This window comes from Monodon monoceros, unplaced genomic scaffold, assembly GCF_005190385.1.
Source record: "Monodon monoceros isolate NGI ecotype Baffin Bay Population unplaced genomic scaffold, NGI_Narwhal_1 Super_Scaffold_19, whole genome shotgun sequence".
Lineage (NCBI taxonomy): Eukaryota > Metazoa > Chordata > Mammalia > Artiodactyla > Monodontidae > Monodon > Monodon monoceros.
Window position 1 is genome coordinate 41,586,723 of NW_021703775.1, and position 19,726 is coordinate 41,606,448.

At 39.4% G+C, this 19,726-nt stretch overlaps 1 protein-coding gene across 3 annotated transcripts in view; it reads right to left on the minus strand.

Annotated features, from left to right (window-relative positions):
- CCDC85A (coiled-coil domain containing 85A) overlaps positions 1-19,726 on the minus strand; it is a 204,331-nt gene that overhangs the window by 41,620 nt on the left and 142,985 nt on the right. For 2 of the 3 annotated variants that reach the window (XM_029232006.1, XM_029232004.1), the window contains exon 3: positions 7,916-7,992. The exons of the other annotated variant lie outside the window; for it this stretch is intronic. In XM_029232006.1, coding sequence (XP_029087839.1) covers positions 7,916-7,992 — 77 coding nt within the window. The remainder of the gene's footprint in view (positions 1-7,915; positions 7,993-19,726) is intronic. 3 annotated transcript variants of the gene reach the window in all.

Genomic DNA, 19,726 nt, shown 5'->3' on the forward strand with positions numbered 1-19,726 from the left:
TTAATTACTTGATTGTTAACAGAGTCCACAGTCACGGCTGACCATGTCTCAGCTTTCTAAAAACGACTTAGTTATGTTTTGCTTAGTTTTCACACAATGATAGCTTTTTAAGTATAATTTAGGAAAGTCTCAAATCACTTAGAAATTTGTTTACTTAAACTGTCTTACTTTGTCAAAGAATATAATTATTTGCCTACACTACATTTATTATCTATATTGTATTTATACTTAGGCAATATATAGGCATTGCCTATATTACATTTATACTTGCCTACTTTACATTTTGATATAGTAACTATCAGTTATTAAGAGGCACCAATTTTAATTTTTATTGTGTTATAAATGTGATCCTTTTCCTCAGGCTATAGCGAAGAAAGAAACTAGACGTTTAGACCCTTACATGAAAAATGCCTAAACTCCACTGTAGGAAAGATTTGAACCAGAAAGAATAGGAGGACAGCACAGTTCAGATGCCTCTTTTCCATCAGTCAGAGAGGTAGTGACCTCCAGTGGGAAATGGAGACCAAAGTGAGACTGTGCTCCAACGGGAGTCTCCGCATCTTTACAAGTGTCAACTAAGCCAGGTTTTCATCGTTTACATTTTTTGATATCCGTATTTCAATAGTATTTACATTTAGTTTGCTTAATTTAATCCCCAAGTCAAACATTACACAGTACTTTCCACCACTTTCTCTGAGACTGTTTTCTTACCCTTAGAAAAAGCAAGAAAAGGGAAGACTGTTTCATCTTTACCTCATAAAACATTTTTGACTCCACTCTGGATTAAAAAAATAATAATAATAAGCGTAGAGTGCCATTTCTACAGGACAAGGCAACATTAATTTCTCTTGTAGTTCCATCCCAAATTTTCCCCAAATATTCCTCCATATTGCTTGCCATTCAAATACCTATGATTCTAGTTGATATTACTACACAGCAAAACTTTGTGCTGAGAGAGTCCCATTGTTTTTGGTGACAAATTCTGCCAAGGACAGGTAGCAAAAATGCTACTATTTTTTATGGCTACTACTAATCAAAACAACATTTTTAAAAATATGCCCTAGTGATAGAATTACTAACATACCAGTATAGCTATAAAAAGGCAACACTGTTAAATATGAATTATTGATACCACAGTCCCTAACAGTGGAGTACCTTTTAAATTCAATAATTCTATTAATAAGTTTAATAAGTAGTATAGCTATGTTGCTTGTTGCATTTCTATTTCACCTATTTTCCCTCATGAGAAATAAAAGATTTCTCATCATGTAGCAGATTCTAAAACAAGAATCCTTAAGCATGAGGGGGTGACAGAATAATGTTGCAAATCCCTTCAGTCTGAGAGACTCCATGTTGCTTTAGACATTTTTGCTGTGAGCTTTACTCTCTTTGATATTTTCTCTGATAGATTTTCGCTTTTCCCTTAATCCAGTCTCCATGTATTTAGGTTCTCCAGCATGACTTTCCCCCATCAACTTACTTCCCGTATCTGTCTCTTTTGTTCCAATACACCCACACCACTTGTGTAGTACCCATCTCCTTTGAAAACTCTATACAGAAAAAGCCTTTTTCCTTTTCTTTAATTATATAAATCATGGTGATTTAGAGAAAATTGTAATCCACAATCACTATTTCTCTGGTGGAGTCCATTTTTTCCCCAAATATGGCTCTAGCAGCAACCAACCCTTAATGGATGTAACTAATTTCTTCTATCAGTAGCATCCAGCTTCTACTCAGGTTGTGCAACATAATTAGAGTTGCTATCCATGAAAAACTTTTTTGCGCAAGTTGCCCTTCATGAGTGCCACAAAGGTAATTTCCATGCAAATAACAACTGAAAGATACCACCATTCGCTCTTAGCATCCTCGAAAGCACTACTCTGTGTCTGCTTTTGTGCTATAGTTACTGAATTTTTCTTCCAGAGCAGTTCCAACGGTAGAAGAGCCATATATTTATGACCCGATAAGGCAAAAATGACTTGCAAAACATAAAGTCAGAAAATGTGGAAAGGAGAAAGAGTGACACAATAAATAAATACTTCCATAGCAAAACAGGAAAAGCACAGGAGGGAAATCTACACATCAAAGAGAAACGACCCTCCCCGCCCCCCCAATCTCTCCCCAGCACGCCGGCAATCTGCATAAGCACACAGGTGAGGGAGCTTTTCCGAGATGAGATGCTGGACCTGGGGTATGTTGCCATGGAAGTGAGGGGCTGGATTTCTTCAGCTCCTGGGTACCCTCCCTCAGCACTTCTGGCAATGGTGACAGCTTCTTTCCTTTGTTCAGGAACTGCTCTGAAAACGGCTCTGCCTCTTTTCCCAGTGCACTGAAAGACTGCATTGTTGAGGCCACCTTGCAACCGAATTGCACGAGAGGGAGATTTTTCATTTCCACTCCTAAAATTAGACTCTTGTGTGTGTGCTAGCACAACAGACAGAGAAACACTTGCTGAAAAGGGCCCACTCAGTGGTGCTCCAAGTTGCCAGTGCCTTTCTAAGACATTTGCTGAACCCACAGCACAGGGCAGGCATAGGACACCAGGCACCTACGCTGATGCTGGAAAACTTGCTCTAAAACCCTGGTCTCAGGAGGTGGGTGGTTTGTTCTGGAGAGGGTCTCTGAGGCATAAAGGACACACAGTGCTTTCCAAGCAGGTGTTGGTGCCAGAGTATTAGAGGAAAAGACAGGTTTCCCAGTAAGACTTGTAGCAAATGTACTTAATTGGCTTTGGATTTACAGCAAACTGCTTGCTTCTTGTCTTTAGCCCTCTCCATAATGCAAACTCCAAACTCAAAACAAGATAGGTGAAAATAGCTTTAAAAATATTAGTTTTTACCTTATGGTTATATCTGAAAAGTAACTGATGTCTTCAAAGGATAGTATTATTTATAATAAAATCATCAGATAGGTATTCTTCACTATCCACTTTAAGATATTTTCTCCTTGAACAGACTGCATTGCAGACATAGCACATAAACATATTGGCTAGGTCTAGATTAAAAAACCTTTGTGACCATCAAGAAAAGGACAATGGAAAGAGCAGAGAGATCCAAGCAAGGGTTTTGAGTTTAGGCTAAAATATCAAATGTCACTGGGAAACGCCTTGAAAGCCACTACCGTATCTATGTTTCCCTACCCACCTACCTCCAAATCATCTGAACGGAAAGACCTTCTCTGACCACATTCTGTTAAGTATGAATTTTTCATGCAGATATGGGTCTGTGGGTTTGTACAATAAAACTTTATGATTCTGAAGTATCTGGGAAATATGTCAGGGAGGAGAAGGCTCTAAAATGCATTTTTCTTTCACTTATGATACTGTGGCTTGAAGAACAATACTTCCCTTAAAAGCAGGAATAGAATAAACGTCTAACAAATCTTAGATGGCTAAGCAGATCCAATGTTAATTTTTAAGGTAAGGGTTAAAAAAACAATTTGACAATGAGATAAAAAGATTTAGCAGCTTAATTCCAGTGAAATAAGTTAATGGTATGAAATGATTGATGGAGGCACTGTGGTGCACTAGAAGGAACACTGAATAGGCCTGTGTCTTAGCCTGAGTCTGTCTGTAATCAGCTATCTGCCCAGGACTATATTCCCAGACTCTGTGAACCTTATATGCTTTTTCTAAAGGAGGGGATTGTCCAATCTCATATGTCAGGTTCTAGTCAGATTTGAAAATTAATGCCTTTTTATCCAGAGCAATCTTGTGAATACCTGAGATAGAAATGTTGCTTTTAAATTTGATAAGAAATTCCTTTACAACTACAACTTTACACCATCTCAGGTCTGTAATTTATAAATGCTTACTTATGACATTGTGGGTGACTTTACCTCATTGGATTTGAAAGTTAACAAAATTTCATAGCTAGCAGCTACATTTATTTAAGTAACACACAATCTTCATTTAGGGTTCATATTGTATTAAATATGTACACAGTGGAGCTGACAGACCAGTCTGAGCAGTTTTAGCATTACAGGTATATATTATGAGAGGGTAGATGCAATCGTGTGAAATATTTTTAAACATAATCTGTAAAAAATGTTCATGTTAGTTTATGTGTTCAAGGAAGATAATATCCCAGGTCCAGGTTATCTTCAGTGATCACTTATACCAACTTTCAAAAAAGCATCTTCAAGGTTAATCCTTGTTGCCTCATATGGCAGGATTTCCTTCTTTTTCAAAAGGCTGAATAATGATCCATTATATGTTTATGCCACATTTTCATTATCTATACATCTGTTGATGTACCTTTAAAGTTGCTTCCACATCTTGGCTATGGTTAATAGTGCTGCAATAGACACAGGAGTTTCAATGTCTCTTTGAGATCCTGATTGCAGTTCTTCTGGGTGACTATCTGGAAGTGGGATTGCTGGATCAAACGGCAATATTATGGCAAGAGAAATAAGCCAGCCACAGAAGGACAAATACCCCATGATTCCACTTATATATATGAGGTGTCTGACACAGTCAAACTCACAGAAGCCAAGAGCAGAGTGGTGGTCGCCAGGGGCTAGGAGAGGGGCAGGGAGAGATGGGGAGTCACTCATCAGCACGTATAAACTTTCCGTTACGCGAGATGAGTAAGTTCTGGAGATCGGAAGTACAACATCATGCCTGTAGATAACAATACTGTATTAAACGCTTAAAAATCGGTTAAGAGGGTAGACCTCATGTTGTCTTCCTCGCAAAATAAAAACAAAAGTAAAAAGGCATTTTCTTTTCAAATAATAACTAGCAAATAATACTGCATTTTCTGAAATTAAGGAGACTGTTCTGACTTCAAGACACCTTGAAATATTGCGTTTCCTAACTGGACGTACAGCGTAGCTCAGTGATCCTTGGAGGATGTTACAAAGGCTGCGGCAGAGCCGAGAGCTCTGTGCTTACTAGGTGCTGATCGGCCATGGCATCCATACTGACATTTCATCCATGCCTTCTGTGAGCTCCTCTTCCCCACCAGATAGAACCAAACTCAATCTTCACTGCACTTTCCTATCTATTTTCTAAAAAAAACCCCTTCTTTCTGGGACCTGGTAACTTCGCATGGGTATAAGACTGGACCCAAGCTTTAATTACACTTAGGCCTATGAAATACAAGAGCTGGGAGGAACCTTGTCATTTACACATCAAGAAATGGAAGCCTTTGCACCTAACCAGAAGGATATCCACAAGCATTTATGACACTCATCGTGTTTATCTTTAAATATGTATTTCTAGAGCAAAGTTGTGACTTTCTGTTGATTATACACAGTTTTATATAAGGAATGAAGGTAAGCATTAAGGAAATTTCTTCATCCAGGAAAAGGTTTTATGTAATTAGTCTAAATACTAAACTAACAGCAAAGGACCTTGCTACAGATATCACAAAAGATATCTGATATACTTGGAATTCCAATTGCCAACTATATTCTTATTACTGTTTATCCAAAGAAGTGGACATATTTTTATAAACTTGGGAGTAAAAAATAATACCTTCTAATCAAGGCACAGTGAACAAGCTCTTATAATTGGAAATCAAGTGTTCAGATACCGATACTAATTTATGCAAGGATGTCAACTTGTCACATTGAACTGACCTTGCAAATCAGCTCACATCATGCAGTCATAAATCCTTTCTGCAGGGAAATCTCACAATTATTTTAGTACCAATAAACATCTAAGAATAAATTACATATGTCTTTGTGCTAGTCGACCCAAGTCTCAGAGTTCCACGAGGATTCACCTGACATGATTCCCACTCCTCTAAGATCCATTTACTGTTTTCCATCCTCGGATCTCACCTACTGTCCCTGTTCGTTTCAGTTGTGTTTATACAAGTAGTTGCAAATTGTGGTTCTATCATATCTATCTTAGCTATAAACGAAGGCAATGCTCTCAAATACAGAAATTTAACAGAAATAATGTTTATGAACTGAGATAGATATTCGTTGCATAAGTCCAACAGCATATTTCAAACAACAGATTTTCTTTGCATTAAAGTACTTTGGACACGTAAAGAGCTGTTTAATTCTAAAACATTGTTTTTCCATTTTATCATCACTGAAATCAGCAAGAATTGGACACGGTATAATTGACAACATTTTTTTCTTTCTGAATAGCACACATGATAATGGTGCTTCTCACATCAGTAACATCTTAGGTTCAATAAAACATGGTCTTTCTTAGCCATTTCTTGTGGGGAAAACCAAAAACAACAACAGCAATCTTCTTAGATAAAAAATAGCAATGCATTTAAAATTATATGAATTTGGAGAAAACAGTTTAATCTGTAAAGCGGTTTAATCTCTTCTACTCTTAACTACGCAAGCATTTAAATATGCACACACATATCAAGTATAGTTGAGGACTCTTCTGATTTCCCTTCAAGGTCTCTAACACTCACTTTCACAGATTTTTAAAAATCAATTCTTATAATTATTTTTGTGCCTCTTTTTCAGTAAGACAGCACACATGCACTCATTCAATACTCGGTATGAGTTTCAATTCTCACTCAGAGAAAAACCAAGAAACATTATCTCTTTTTTCCCTCCTTCTTGTCACTTACATTCCCAGTTGCCCGAGAGATGGTATAACCGTATATAAAATAATTACATCTTTTAGGTTTCTTGGAACAGAGACGTTAGATGTTGTCCGTTAAGGGTATTAGCACAGTCATACTCTGAATCCAATATAAAAGGGAAAATGGCAAAGAAATTTAAAAAGTGAAAAGTGTAGAAGAGCACAGGAAAATACTCTACCAGTAGTATTTTATTTCATAATGCAAACAATCCTTTCTGTCGTCATGAGCATTGACATATGTACAGTTTGAGAAGGGTGAGAAATAGACTAATTTCATTTAATCTCGTGATTTCTATCTGGATGGCTGGCCAGTGGAAGAAAGAGAGAGGCATTCCCACATGCAGTACCTGACAGCTCAAATCATCCTCAGTGGGCAAAACTAGTTTAAAAGCGAAACAAGATTAAAAAGACCTAAAATATCTTTCCAAAGCCTTTGCATTAATGAAGTCTTTGTAATAATGTTTATATGTCTTCTCCTGAATTATAAACAGTCTTTGTCTTGACACTTAAACTGTTTACTAGCTGTTTGAGGTTTAATTTTCTCTTAGTCACTTATGAAATAGAAATAGTCACCAGAATGTAGAAAGAACACTAGCGACTAAATGCTGAGAAGACTCCTTTTTATGACATAGTAAAAGACATTACTGTTTACCCGGCTGTCAAGGAAACCAAGCTAGAATGAGTAGATTTGTTCAACTCTTCAACAAAACATTTCCCAAGAACCACGACCTCAACCAACATCATTCTCACCAAGGTATCAGCCCGTGGAAAAAGTTTTTACAGTAAAATGTATGGCAAGGCGTTAAATCCCAGAAAAAGTGCCATTTTACATTCATCGGGGAAAAAAAATTAAGCCCCAAAGTAAAAACTGTCAATTACTGTGATTGCTTTGTTGCACTGAAAGAGTTCAATTACATCACAAAGAATTTTAGAAAGTACTCATCAAATTAAAATATGAACTCCTCAAACTACATGCAGCTTTCCCTAGCTCATAAATGAGCACATTTTCCATTTAAATAGGAGTCCGTTCCCTATATTCACCAACAACATGCATGATGGATGTGAGCAGTACCATCAAAGCACTTTCTACTTCTCTTCATTTTCTCTTTCTTCTTCCTTTCAAAATGATTTTACATTCATGTTTTAGACATCTGTGCCCTTTAGTATCACACTTAAGAATCTGGACAATATGATGAGTAAGTGGTTGATTACGGAAAGTAATCACGCTCTACATTGGTGAATGGCTGTTGACAAAATGATTTCTATCATGTAACTGAGACTTTAAATTCCACATAAAATGCTACAACTCAAATGACACTGACTAGCTATGAGCTTCTGGAAGTCACCCACCTGGGGCAGCATGCGATTTTCCTCCTCCAGCTGTCTTACTCTTGCCTCCAGCTGCCTAACATAGGACAAGGTTGATTCTAAAATTGAAAAGAAAGAACTCACATTATACACACAGGTCTTGTTTGGTACACTGTCAGGATGTTTCTGGCTCCATTTATTCAAATCAGGTAGTGACTACTTAATCTGATATTTAGAAAAAAAGATTTCTCCCCAGAAGAACAATAACAGAAGCCATTAAAACCATAGGCAGTCTGAACAACTGCACAGTGTTAAGGAGAATCAGAGAAATTTACAGGTGGTTAAGACTGCAGGTGTCTGTACACCATGCAGCCTTCAGAACATTAGACACGTTGAAGACAGTTATTCCCTCTTTTCTACTTATTTTGCGTATGTATTTTAAGCTTTCCCACACACAAGACTTCTTGTAACATTCATTATAACAGAGAAATTACAAGGTCTTTTAAAAAAATAGAAAATAAGAAGATATTTAAAATATCCAGCTCCCTTCATTTTCTCAATAACCTTTTCAAGTCTTAAAAGCAACATTTTGTTCTTCTCACAAATCTATAGACAGTATGACTATACCTAGAGAACAGCTACAAAGGGGCTAAATAATGTTAGTCTGAATTTTGACTTTGGCTGAGCATGACAGAGACTCAAGCTTTTCCCTTTTTAGGTAAACCAGGGCAGACTTGAAATTTGTTGTTTTCATTTCTTCAACAAGCTCAGGTGTGTGCTGACAGCTCAGAATCAGCATCATGCTTAGTATCTGTTCCATAGCAAAACTCTCGATTTTATAGCTTTACATTATGAAAAAGTTCACACGTGGAGCAAAGTGGAGTTTTCACTTTCAGGAACCATCTGACAGTGACTCTTCTTCATTAAATCCAAAATAATCAACTGCACAGCATCATACTGCAACATAGTTGCAATTCATTCATTACCCAAGAGCAAACGTATTTCAGGTATGGTGAAATGTACATGACCAAAGAATCCCTCCAGAGCATATTTCCACAGTTAATTTTAAAGCAGCAGATCATGTGCATGTTCCTCAGCCTCCAAAACACAAAACAGCAAGAGGCAAGGCCAAGAAGGTAGTGCATTTCAGAAGGAAAAATTTGGAGCCCCTGATAATCTGCAGTTAGGATGGATATGTATGCAAATTAATACCTTGATCTGAAATTCATCACGGAAACTCTTAATTTTTATATGGAAATTGGTTATATGAACCCAATTCCATTTTGTGACCTCCAAAGCAACAAGGTAACATTTATATTTTCTTAAAATACATAAGAAACTTCAGTCCTTAATTCACAAATGTAAAAATTAAACTCATCCCTAACCGGTTTACAGCATGCCTGTTTTCACAAATGTTTGCAGAAAGTCCCCATCACTAACATTAATATAACCATCCACTAGATCTCACACCAATGGTGACGACTCGCCTTGAGCATTTCTCAACAAGACAGAAACACAAGGTAAAGGAAGCTGAAGACGTTTGCTAGAAATATGCTCTCATTTTTTTAGCTCAGTGAAATGTTAAGTGTTTGCTCTATGGACTCTTCAAAAGGGGGAAAAAAAGTATCGCATAAATGAATAACCAGCTTATTGATTTCATGAATCCGCTTTACTCTAGCAAATGAATAAGTGATTTGCTGATCATCAAAATGTGAATGTAGATTGCCTGATTTACACAGTTTTGCAAGTTCCCCTCTCTAATCTAAAAAAACAACCACTTGATAAGGGTCATTCGAGTGAAAAGTTGCTCAGAAAGAGTCTATTTAAACCATAAGCAAATAAAATTCTTTTTTCCTTTGTTCACAATTTACACCGTATCTTTATTGTCCCTATACTGCATCATCCTTAAGGCTGTGATACTGAAAGCAGCCGAAATGACTCTATACAGAGTGATTCAGGTGACATTTGAAAAATGCCACTGAATGGATTTTAATTCAGTATAACTATTTCAGTCACTTTAATCTATTTCTCTTCTTTAAATCTTTGCAGTTTACATATTTGATGCAGTTTACATATTTGATGCTTTCATTAAGTTTCTACTTACATTAGGAAAGTCACATCATGTCAGTTCCCAAAAAGGGTAAATTCTTGAATTTGGAAAACATTCCTTAACTCCAATTTTTAATGTCAAGCTACAACAGATGAAGTCCAAATCTCTGTTTCAAAGCATTCACTGCAAATATGGGCAGGGACAGGAAATGATAGGGAAGATTTTTAGACAGGTAACGTAAAAAAACAAATTAGCTCTAAGGTAAAGGCAAAGCCAAGGAAAGTTTTGAGTTCATTTGCTCCACAAATATTGATTGCGTCACTGACGCGTGTTGGGCACTACGAGGGTTGGAATGAAGAAAAGGCCAGTTATTGCAAGTCTTAAGTTTCTCAGAATGCAAATTTCATTTTAGGATTACACACCCATGTGCTATGTTCCAGAAGTCCTCTTGTTCCAAGCTCACTCTCTTTTGCAATTATTATTTAACAATGAACAGATACGATGAATGAAAACACTCGTGTGTGTATGTGGGTGGGTGGGGTTTGGGGGACAGGAAGTATAGTTAATCTGCATGAATAAAAGAGAATTCACGCTGTTAGTTGTTTAATTCATCAAAAAACTTTTTATATACTCCTTTTATATGGGAGTGGAGCAGGCAGACTTTTTTCTGGAATATACTGGAAGATCATCACTGGCTCCCCAAGTCCCTATATGAAGAGCCATTGAGGAAAGCATCCAATCCTTCAATTGTGACATGAGAGAAAAATAAACATTTGTTTTGTTAAACCCTCATGATTTCAAGATTTATTTGTTATTGCATCATAGGCTAGCCAAGCCCAACTACTAGTATATAACCAATAATGGGACAGAAAATATGTAAACATTTTAATAAAACATAATAAAGTATAAGAAATTCCACTTTAAAAAATACACCTCAATCCACACCCCAGTCCTAGTTGATCATTAGAAAAAAAAAAAAGATAAAATCTTCTGTGTAAGAAAGAAAAGGAGCCCCTTGTGTGCTGGAATATATTTGACCATGTCTCCTACAATCCCTTCCCCAAGCTGCTGCTTCCTTTTTGTTCCTTACACAAGGACCTTCCAGAGTGGTGTCAACTATAAGATACACACTTCCATTACACCCAGGAAGTGTGGAGTACCACTGTGCTCCCAAGAGAAGTACATGACAAAAATTGGTGCTTTTATTATAAAGTGATACATACATGCACGTGCATGCACACACACAACTGCATTAGAACGTACTATCATTTGAACTGATCATTACATTTATACCAGTGGCTGACAGCTGTTAAAACATTTCAGAATGTCATTTTGGCTTTCAGAACTCTGAGAATGAGGTTCCAAAAGAAAATCAAGGCTCCTGCAGTAAACAGCCAAATACGAGGCTATACTCTACATCAGGGGTACCTAGGAACCACGAACCAGGCCTCACAGCAGGAGGTGAGCAGTGGGTGAGCGAGCGAGCGTCACCTGTACTTAGCCCTTACAGCCGCCCCCCATCACTCGCATTACCACCTGACCTCCGCCTCCTGTCAGATCAGCGGCGGCATTAGATTCTCATAGGAGCGTGAACCCTACTGTGAACTGCGCATACGAGGGATCCAGGTTGTGCTCTCCTTATGAGAATCTAATGCCTGATGATCTGAGGTGGAGCTAAGGAGGTGATGCTAGTGCTGGGGAGGGGCTGCAAATACAGATTATCATTAGCAGAGAGGTTTGACTGCACAGAGACCATAATAAATCGCTTGCAGACTCATATCAAAACCCTATCAGTGGGACTTCCCTGGTGGCGCAGTGGTTAAGAATCCACCTGCCAATGCAGGGGACATGGGTTCGAGCCCTGGTCCGGGAAGATCCCATGTGCTGCGGAGCAACTAAGCCCATGCACCACAACTACTGAGCCTGCGCTCTAGAGCCCATGAGCCACAACTACTGAGCCTGTGTGCCACAACTACTGAAGCCTGCGTGCCTAGAGCCTGTGCTCTGCAACAAGAGAAGCCACTGCAACGAGAAGCCCGCGTACCACAAGGAAGAATAGTCCCTGCTCGCCACAACTAGAGAAAGCCCACGTGCAGCAACAAAGACCCAATGCAGCCAAAAAATAAATCTATCAATAAATTTATAACAAAACAAAACAAAACAAAACACCCTATCAGTGAGTGGCAAGTGAAAACAAGCTCAGGGCTCCCACTGATTCTGCATTATGGCGAGTTGTATCATTATTTCATTATATATTACAATGTAATAATAATAGAAATAAAGTGCACAATAAATGTAATGTGCTTGAATCATCCCGAAACCATACCCCCAACCCAGCTCCCGTCCGTGGAAAAATTGTCTCCCATGAAACGGGTCCCTGGTGCCAAAAAGGTTGGGGACCACCTCTCTATGTAGATATACAATATATTAAAGAAGGATCCTATCTTCAAGAAGTATATAACCAGTTGAGGGGCGATAAGGAGGGAAAAAAATAAAGCAATAGGTAATATGATATTCAGAGCTAAATCATGTGAAACCGGAGTACAAAAAGATCAATATTGGCTGCAGTTCTTCTGAAGGAGAAACTTGACTAATGGATCAACAGAAGCTTGAGAGACAGAGAGATGCTAGTAGAGCCACAGGACGGACAAGAATGATCCTCTTGTAAACAGGGAAGAGAGAAGGAATTCACATGAAGGAAGAGAGAGGGACATACTGGAAGCAGAAGGAGGAAAAGCCAAGTTGCGTCCCACATTCAGGGATCTAAAGAAGCCAGTGTCAAATCACAGCCATGCAAATGGTGAGATTTGCTTTTAACTTCCCCCAAGGGCATTTTATTTCTCTTTCCTGAGAAATCTATGGACATCTGCACATTAGAAAAGCCAGGTTAAGCAAACAATACCAATGTGAAAATCCAATGACATTCTCAAGAGGTTCTTTGGGTAAATCTTGGGCATGTTTTCAAAGCAGAAACCATTTTCTCCATGTATCTCACTTTTCTCTGAACCTACACGTAGAAGTTCACAGGACCTCTTGTAATAAAACAAGTATGAGAAACAGTCATAAGAATTCCACTAACACACATCTAATTGATTCCAATTTGAGAACTGGAATGTACCTAAGAGATTCCCTAATCCAAACTGTCCCCCATCCTGACTCATTTGGCAGATAAAGAGAATAAAGCCCAGAAGGTAGTGAACTTGGCCTCTAACACTGGGGATTAGTTATACATATACATTCAAAAGATTGTTTCATTCCTGGGGCATCACAGGGATTCCCATCCTGGATCTTCTAATCACTAAGATGTCAAGCTTCTCACGTAGACAGTTAAATTCTAACTTCTCCTTTTTTCTTCCTGATTGTAGATATTCTGGATGGACTTTTACCTTTAAAATAACTTGATATTCTCCTTGGACAATATCCTGGATTTGATTTCACTTCGATTTACCTGGAATGCATTCAATCATAAAAAGTAGCTCGACTTTCTTCTCTGCTAGTTTGAAAATACTCTGGTTGAAATATTAAACCCTCTAATTTCCCCCTTGATTTCTAAAGCAGTGTTTCTCTCCCTAGGGGAATCCTATCCTTGAAATCAGCCAAGGATTACTCTGATTATTGTACATGAATGGTTTACTGTTGATATTTGCAACTGTCTAAGGTTGGTCAAACTTCTGAGTAGTTTTGATTAGATCAAGTGCCGTCTGGTCTTCAAATTTTCAGGGCGAAAAATAAAACCTGGTAATGGTCCATTCTAAAACAAATTACAGCATTTGGAAGAATATAAAGGAGGACAGTCATCTGGAAGACTATTGCTGCTGTGGGTTCATAGATGTTAGCTTTTCTGTGACTGAGTTAGTCTCCCTCGGCCAGAGAGAGTCCAACAGTCACATGACTTCAAATCTGGAGGCAAATCTCTTTAATAAACCCCAACCTCTAAAGACACTGCTTGAATTAGTTCCAAATTAATCCCACCATCCACAGGCTTTTACACATTCCGAAGGAAATGACTTCAGAACTATATATTTAAAAAATTATTACTGTTCTAAAAGTGTTTCTCTTTCTTCCTCAGGCAAGCAAAGTTCAGCCTCCTACTTAGAATTCGTATGAGCTCCAGAAGTATAAGTGATTACATTTCTCACTATAATTTGATGCTTTACTTATTAAAAAAAAAATCTTGTTGGCATCAGCAGTTTCGGATTTGCCTGGATATTTAACTCAGGCTGCTTTATTGGCAGAGGTAGAATTTTTAAATTTTTAATGGGAGCTTTAATTGTCCTAAGTAGGTAAAAAAATGATGTCAGGTCTTGCTCTGGTCCATCATCTATGAAGCTAATTCTACTCTTGTCAGACCCTTCTCTCTGTGGCAATCTGAAAGAAATAGGAGATAGTTATTTTCTACCCGGTCCTCCCATGTAGAGACCTGTTCACTGTTATTCACTGGCCCCAACTTAGCTCTGGGTCTCTGCCCACACCTTCCCCTGCCAAATAATCATTCCCAGCCCAGTCCATACTCCTTATTTCTCTATGCATGTTACGAAAAACAGCCTTCTAATAATTAGAATATCCAAAGATTAGAATATACTGCTTCAGATGATAACGTGATTCGTGTTCTTGGAAATGCTTGGAGAACGCTCAATGAGATGCTGCAAAGACTTCTACCTGTGTGTGCTGCTGGGCTAGTCCCTTTACCTCTGAAGATCAATAATTCTACAGTTTTAAATTCTGCTCCCTCCATAAATCTCGTTCATTTTCCTTCTTATCATTTGCCAAGAAATCATATATTAGAGTGCCTTGTGGTGTTCCTTTACCTAGTTGTCTGTATGTTATTTATTTTCATGTTTTCATTTTTTGCCCAAATATGCTACTTGCAAATATTCCCTTAAACCCTACCCAGTGACTGTTGGTGTTTCCTGTAGGGATTTAATACATATTTATTGACTTCCTGTAATATCAAGACTTGGTCTTCACCCAATACTGATTATCTGCTGTGTGGCAGACACTGTTCTAGATAACGGAGATACAGCACCAAGCAAAAGTGCTAAGCTCTGTGCATTCACAGACTGCACGTTCCAGAGAGGAAGACCGACAGTGGAGAGCAAATACTCTCCCCTTTGTGGAGGCAACATGCGCAATAAAGGCAACGAAACAGAGAACTAGCAGAGTTGAGCGGAAGTACAGCTACAGTAGGGAGCGTGGCCTAGAAGAGCTCTCTGGGGACTACAGCCTGCAAATGAGCCAACTATGCAAAGAGCTTGGAGAAGAGAGTTCTAGGCATCAGGAAAGGGGGGTGCACAGGCCCTGGCTGGGAAGACTCCTCTGCTGGAATCCAGCTGTGAAGGGGGAAGGGACAGCAGCTTGAAACCGGGATCCGTCTTGTCCCCTTCCTCCACTACTTAAATTTTTAAAAACCTTGTGCTCCCTTTGGCTGTTTACACTTAAACCTAGACTTGAACCCTTTGACTATTAGGTTTTCTTTGTGACAAAAACCTTAGCATTACATTTGGTTCCACCCTCTCACACGCCCCACTTCCCATCCATTGGGAAATTCTGTTGACCCTGCCGCCAAGATATCCTAAAAATCCAACCTCCCACTAGTCTCCTAACAGGTGTCCTCACTTCTATCTTTGCCTCCTCTCCCAGGTCTACTATCATTCAAAGTCTATTTCAAACCCACGGCAGCCAGGGTTTTCCTTCTAAAATGCTAAGTCTGATCACGTTCTCCAGAACCATGCAGGAGCTCACCATTTTGCTCCATATAAAAGTCAAGGTCCTTAAAAAGGCCAGCAGGGCCCCATGTAATCTGGGGACCTGGTGCCTTTCTGACTTCATGACGTCACACCTCTGCTCCAGCTACAAGGCCTCCTTTCTGCTCCTGGACACCCCAGGCATACACTAGCTTTAGTCGTCCACACTCTCTGGACTGCTCTTCCCCCAGGGAGCTGCTTGGCCAATTTCCTCACTCTTACAAGTCTTTGTTCAGATCTCAGCTTCTCAGTGAGACTTACCAAGTCCTCTTCGTTTAATCCTGTAAACTACTCCCACCTCCGCCCCACATTCTCCTGATCTTCTTTGGCCTGTTGTACTTCTTTATTTTTCTTCAAAATACTTGATCACTTTCTATCATATAAATTAGCTTGTTCATATGTTATGTTTATTGTATAAGCCCTGCCTCTCTCCATCAGAATGTCACCTCCACAAGGCAGGGATCTTTATCTGTTGTGTTGAGTGATGTACTCCAAGCGCCTAGAATAGTGTCTGCACATTAAAAAGTTATTGAATGAGTCAATCAACCCATTACACAGATAGTGCCCTGAAAAGAAATTATTTCATAGTACAGGTCTACAATTGTCAATCACTCCAGGTAAGCCTGTGTTTGTATCTGAATGGAGCCTAATATCAATTCTGTTGTGCCACTGAACATGAAGAACATTCTAGAGAACATTAAACTTTGGATGGAAACATTGGGGAGGTTCTCAAATTATGTCAGATCTAATCACTGGTGGGTAATTTCAATAAAAAAATCTGGGGACTTCCCTGGTGGTCCAGTGGTTAAGAATCCACCTTCCAATGCTGGGGACGTGGGTTCGATCCCTGGTCGGGGAACTAAGATCCCACATGCCGCAGGGCAACTAAGCCTGCACACCGCAATGAAAGATCCCACATGCTGCAATGAAGATCCTGTGTGCCACAACTAAGACCCGACGTAACCAAATAAAAAGAAAAAAGTAAATGAATAAATAAAATCTGAAATGTGTTTTCACCAGGCTCAAAAAAAATGTCTTATGGGGGGGATGGCACATGGTGGGGGGGAAGGCGAGGAGGAAAGAGAAGGAAGAGTACAAAGAGGGATAAAGAGAAAGAGACAGACATAAAAACAGTTATGGGAAATGTGCAAAACATGAACCATTTCTGCCAGTAACATCTTGGAATACAATATAAATGCCTTCATCTGGACATCTGCTTAAGTTGATAAGGTTCCCCCTTTTGGTTAGAAATACCACTGGAAGGAATTTAAACTTCACCTGGACATTCTCCTTCCAGACACTCCCTGCGAGGGAGTGGTGTACCGAGGGGGAGGGCACAGGAGCAAGCATAGCTGTGGGGCACAGGGCAGGTGCCAGCTGGGCCCTGAGTGAGGGTCTCTGAGCTGTGAGAGAGCAGCCTGAGGAGGCCGGAGAGCAGTGGTCCATTCAAAACAGGTATGTTTCTTCGTGAAGAGAAAAACCTGTCATTTCAAAGGAAAAGGGAACAGAGCAATGTGCTGTCCTGTTTATTAGAATGAAAGCTGGAAATACTGTATCCTTTGCCAAGAATGCTTTGTCAGAAAAAAATCACGAGTGTTATCCCTCTAGTGCCATGCAAGTGGTATGTTTTTGGAAACGGTCCAGATTGTTTTCACTTATTATTTTCTATAAAAGAGTAAATATAATAGTTAAATGGATATTGAAATCCAATGATTTGCACATAAACCAATTTAGAAAACAGAAAAGAAAATCAGGGTCTATGTCCTAACTTTGTTCCAGAAAATAATCACCAAAAATTTTTCAAGTTTCTCCTCTTTCCAAATGAGAGTGTTTTTAAAATGGGAGAGAATGGCATTTTGTTGCCTATTTGCTATCATCCACCTGTACCTCTTCCTGGGAATTGGCACCTGGTTGTTTCAGCTTCCATTTCTCTCCAGAAGCTAGAGGCTCCACGTGGCAAGGCCTTGCCTTATAGTTACTTTCCGAGCTGTCCTATGATTCGCATTAGCGCTATGTGCTAGAAGGTGTCCTGTGAATTTCTGATGAACGAATGTCCTCATCATTCTGTTCCCAACTGCTCTGGCAGCTAACCCAAGTTTGTTGCTCCCCGAACAGCTTCAAGCAGTTAACTCAAAATGCAGTCAGATTTCCACCAAAAAAATCACACAATAGCAAGCCATCGAAACTGAAGTCTGGCTTACAGGAAGTTTGTGTGCCCTAAAATTGCCTTCACTTTGACTTTTCCCTTTGAAAGCATCAACTCCATGAAGGAGACACTAGGTAAGTAGCACTGAACTGGCCTAAAGGACTGGAGACTCTATGGAAAATATTTGAAACTCTGAAGAGCTGTTTAGCATGAGTACCATTTTAACAGCTATTCAGGGTTAAAATGTGTCTTACTTTCCATTGTTATGTTGCTGCTGCTGCTGTTGTCATTTCCCAGAGAAAATGCTGCCTTTTCCCAATGCCAGAGGATAAAAATTGATGAAATGTAACAATTTCCTTCAGTGTATGCGGCCCCCTTGTAAGTGCATCTTGTCAGCATTGTCAATGAACGAACAAGGAAGCAAATCTATAAGAAAACAAATTTTCAAAAGACTTACTTTCAAAAGTAAGTCTATAAAAATTTTATTTTCTCTTAGGATAATTACTTTGACGTTTTATGTACATTTAGATATTTTAGATATGCACAGTTGTTTTTTTACTGTCATACATTGCAGCAAAATAAAAATATTTTTTATCATATTGTACAGCAAAGCATCATTAATCTGGATTCTATCAATTGGGAATTCATAAAAATGTTGTTCAATTCAGCCTATATATACTCTCTGCAGTGGCTACGAAACAGTAGCTGGTCAAACAAACTCATAGTGTAACAATTAAGGAATAGTTGCCTTACACAAGAAAAGCAAAGTTTTCACAATGTTTTAGCATTATCTATCCATACACAAAGTGATATGAACACATAATGGATGAATGCAGTTAGATAATGGATAAGTATAGTTAGTTTAGATAAACAAAATTGGAAAGACCACATACTGTGGAACTTTTTTTGTTGTTAGCTATTTTAGCATGTATTAAGCCCTTTGTAATCAGTCAGTTCACATACATTCATTGAGCACTTACTATGTGTTAGACACTCTTTCATGTGCTATAGACAGTCCACTGAAAACAAACAAAAAGGGCTCCTCTGCTCATGGAACACTCTAATACGGAAGACAGACACGCAGACACACCCATAAATAAGCACACTGCTCCCCCGTACACCCTCCACCACTTTAGCTTAGATCGAGATCATCTGAGAAGATCTGAGGCATTCAACTTGACACTTGAATGCAAAGATTCTGGGAATGAGCTCTCCAAAGAGCAAGAACAGAATTTGCAAAGTCCCTGAGATGGGAATGAGCCACAGGCACTCAAAGAAAAGAAAGAAGACAGAAGTGGCCAGAAAGAAGTGAGGAAAGTGAGGGGAGATGAAGTTGGAGCAGCAGAGACAAGACCCACGGTGTCAGCGAACCTGTGTAAGGAGCTGGGATTTTGTACTGTTTGGAATGGGGAGCGATTGGGGAAAAGGGGGATTGGTACGTTCCACTGGCACCATCTGATGTATACTTTAAAAGGATCGTCTTGGCTGCTCTGTGAAAGACAGAGAAAAAATAGGATGAGAGTGAAGTTTGGGGGATGATTGAGGGGACCTCTGAGAGGTGACTGTGGGCTGTGAAGGAGCCATAGCCGTGGTGCACAGAGAAGTGGTCACATTCAACAAGCCTCCTGGAGAAAGAGACTAAGGACAAAGCATAGCTATGGAGCAAATGTGAGGTCTTACGAAGAAAAGGAATCGAAGGTAATGGCTACCTTTCCGGCAAGGGCAACCAGGGGATGGGGCGATGGCTTGGAGATGGATTAGAAGTGGGGTTTGAAATCAAGAATTCTGTTTTGGGGCTTCCCTGGTGGCGGTGGTTGGGAGTCCGGCTGCCGATGCAGGGGACACGGGTTCGTGCCCTGGTCTGGGAGGATCCCACATGCCGCGGAGCGGCTGGGCCCGTGAGCCATGGCCGC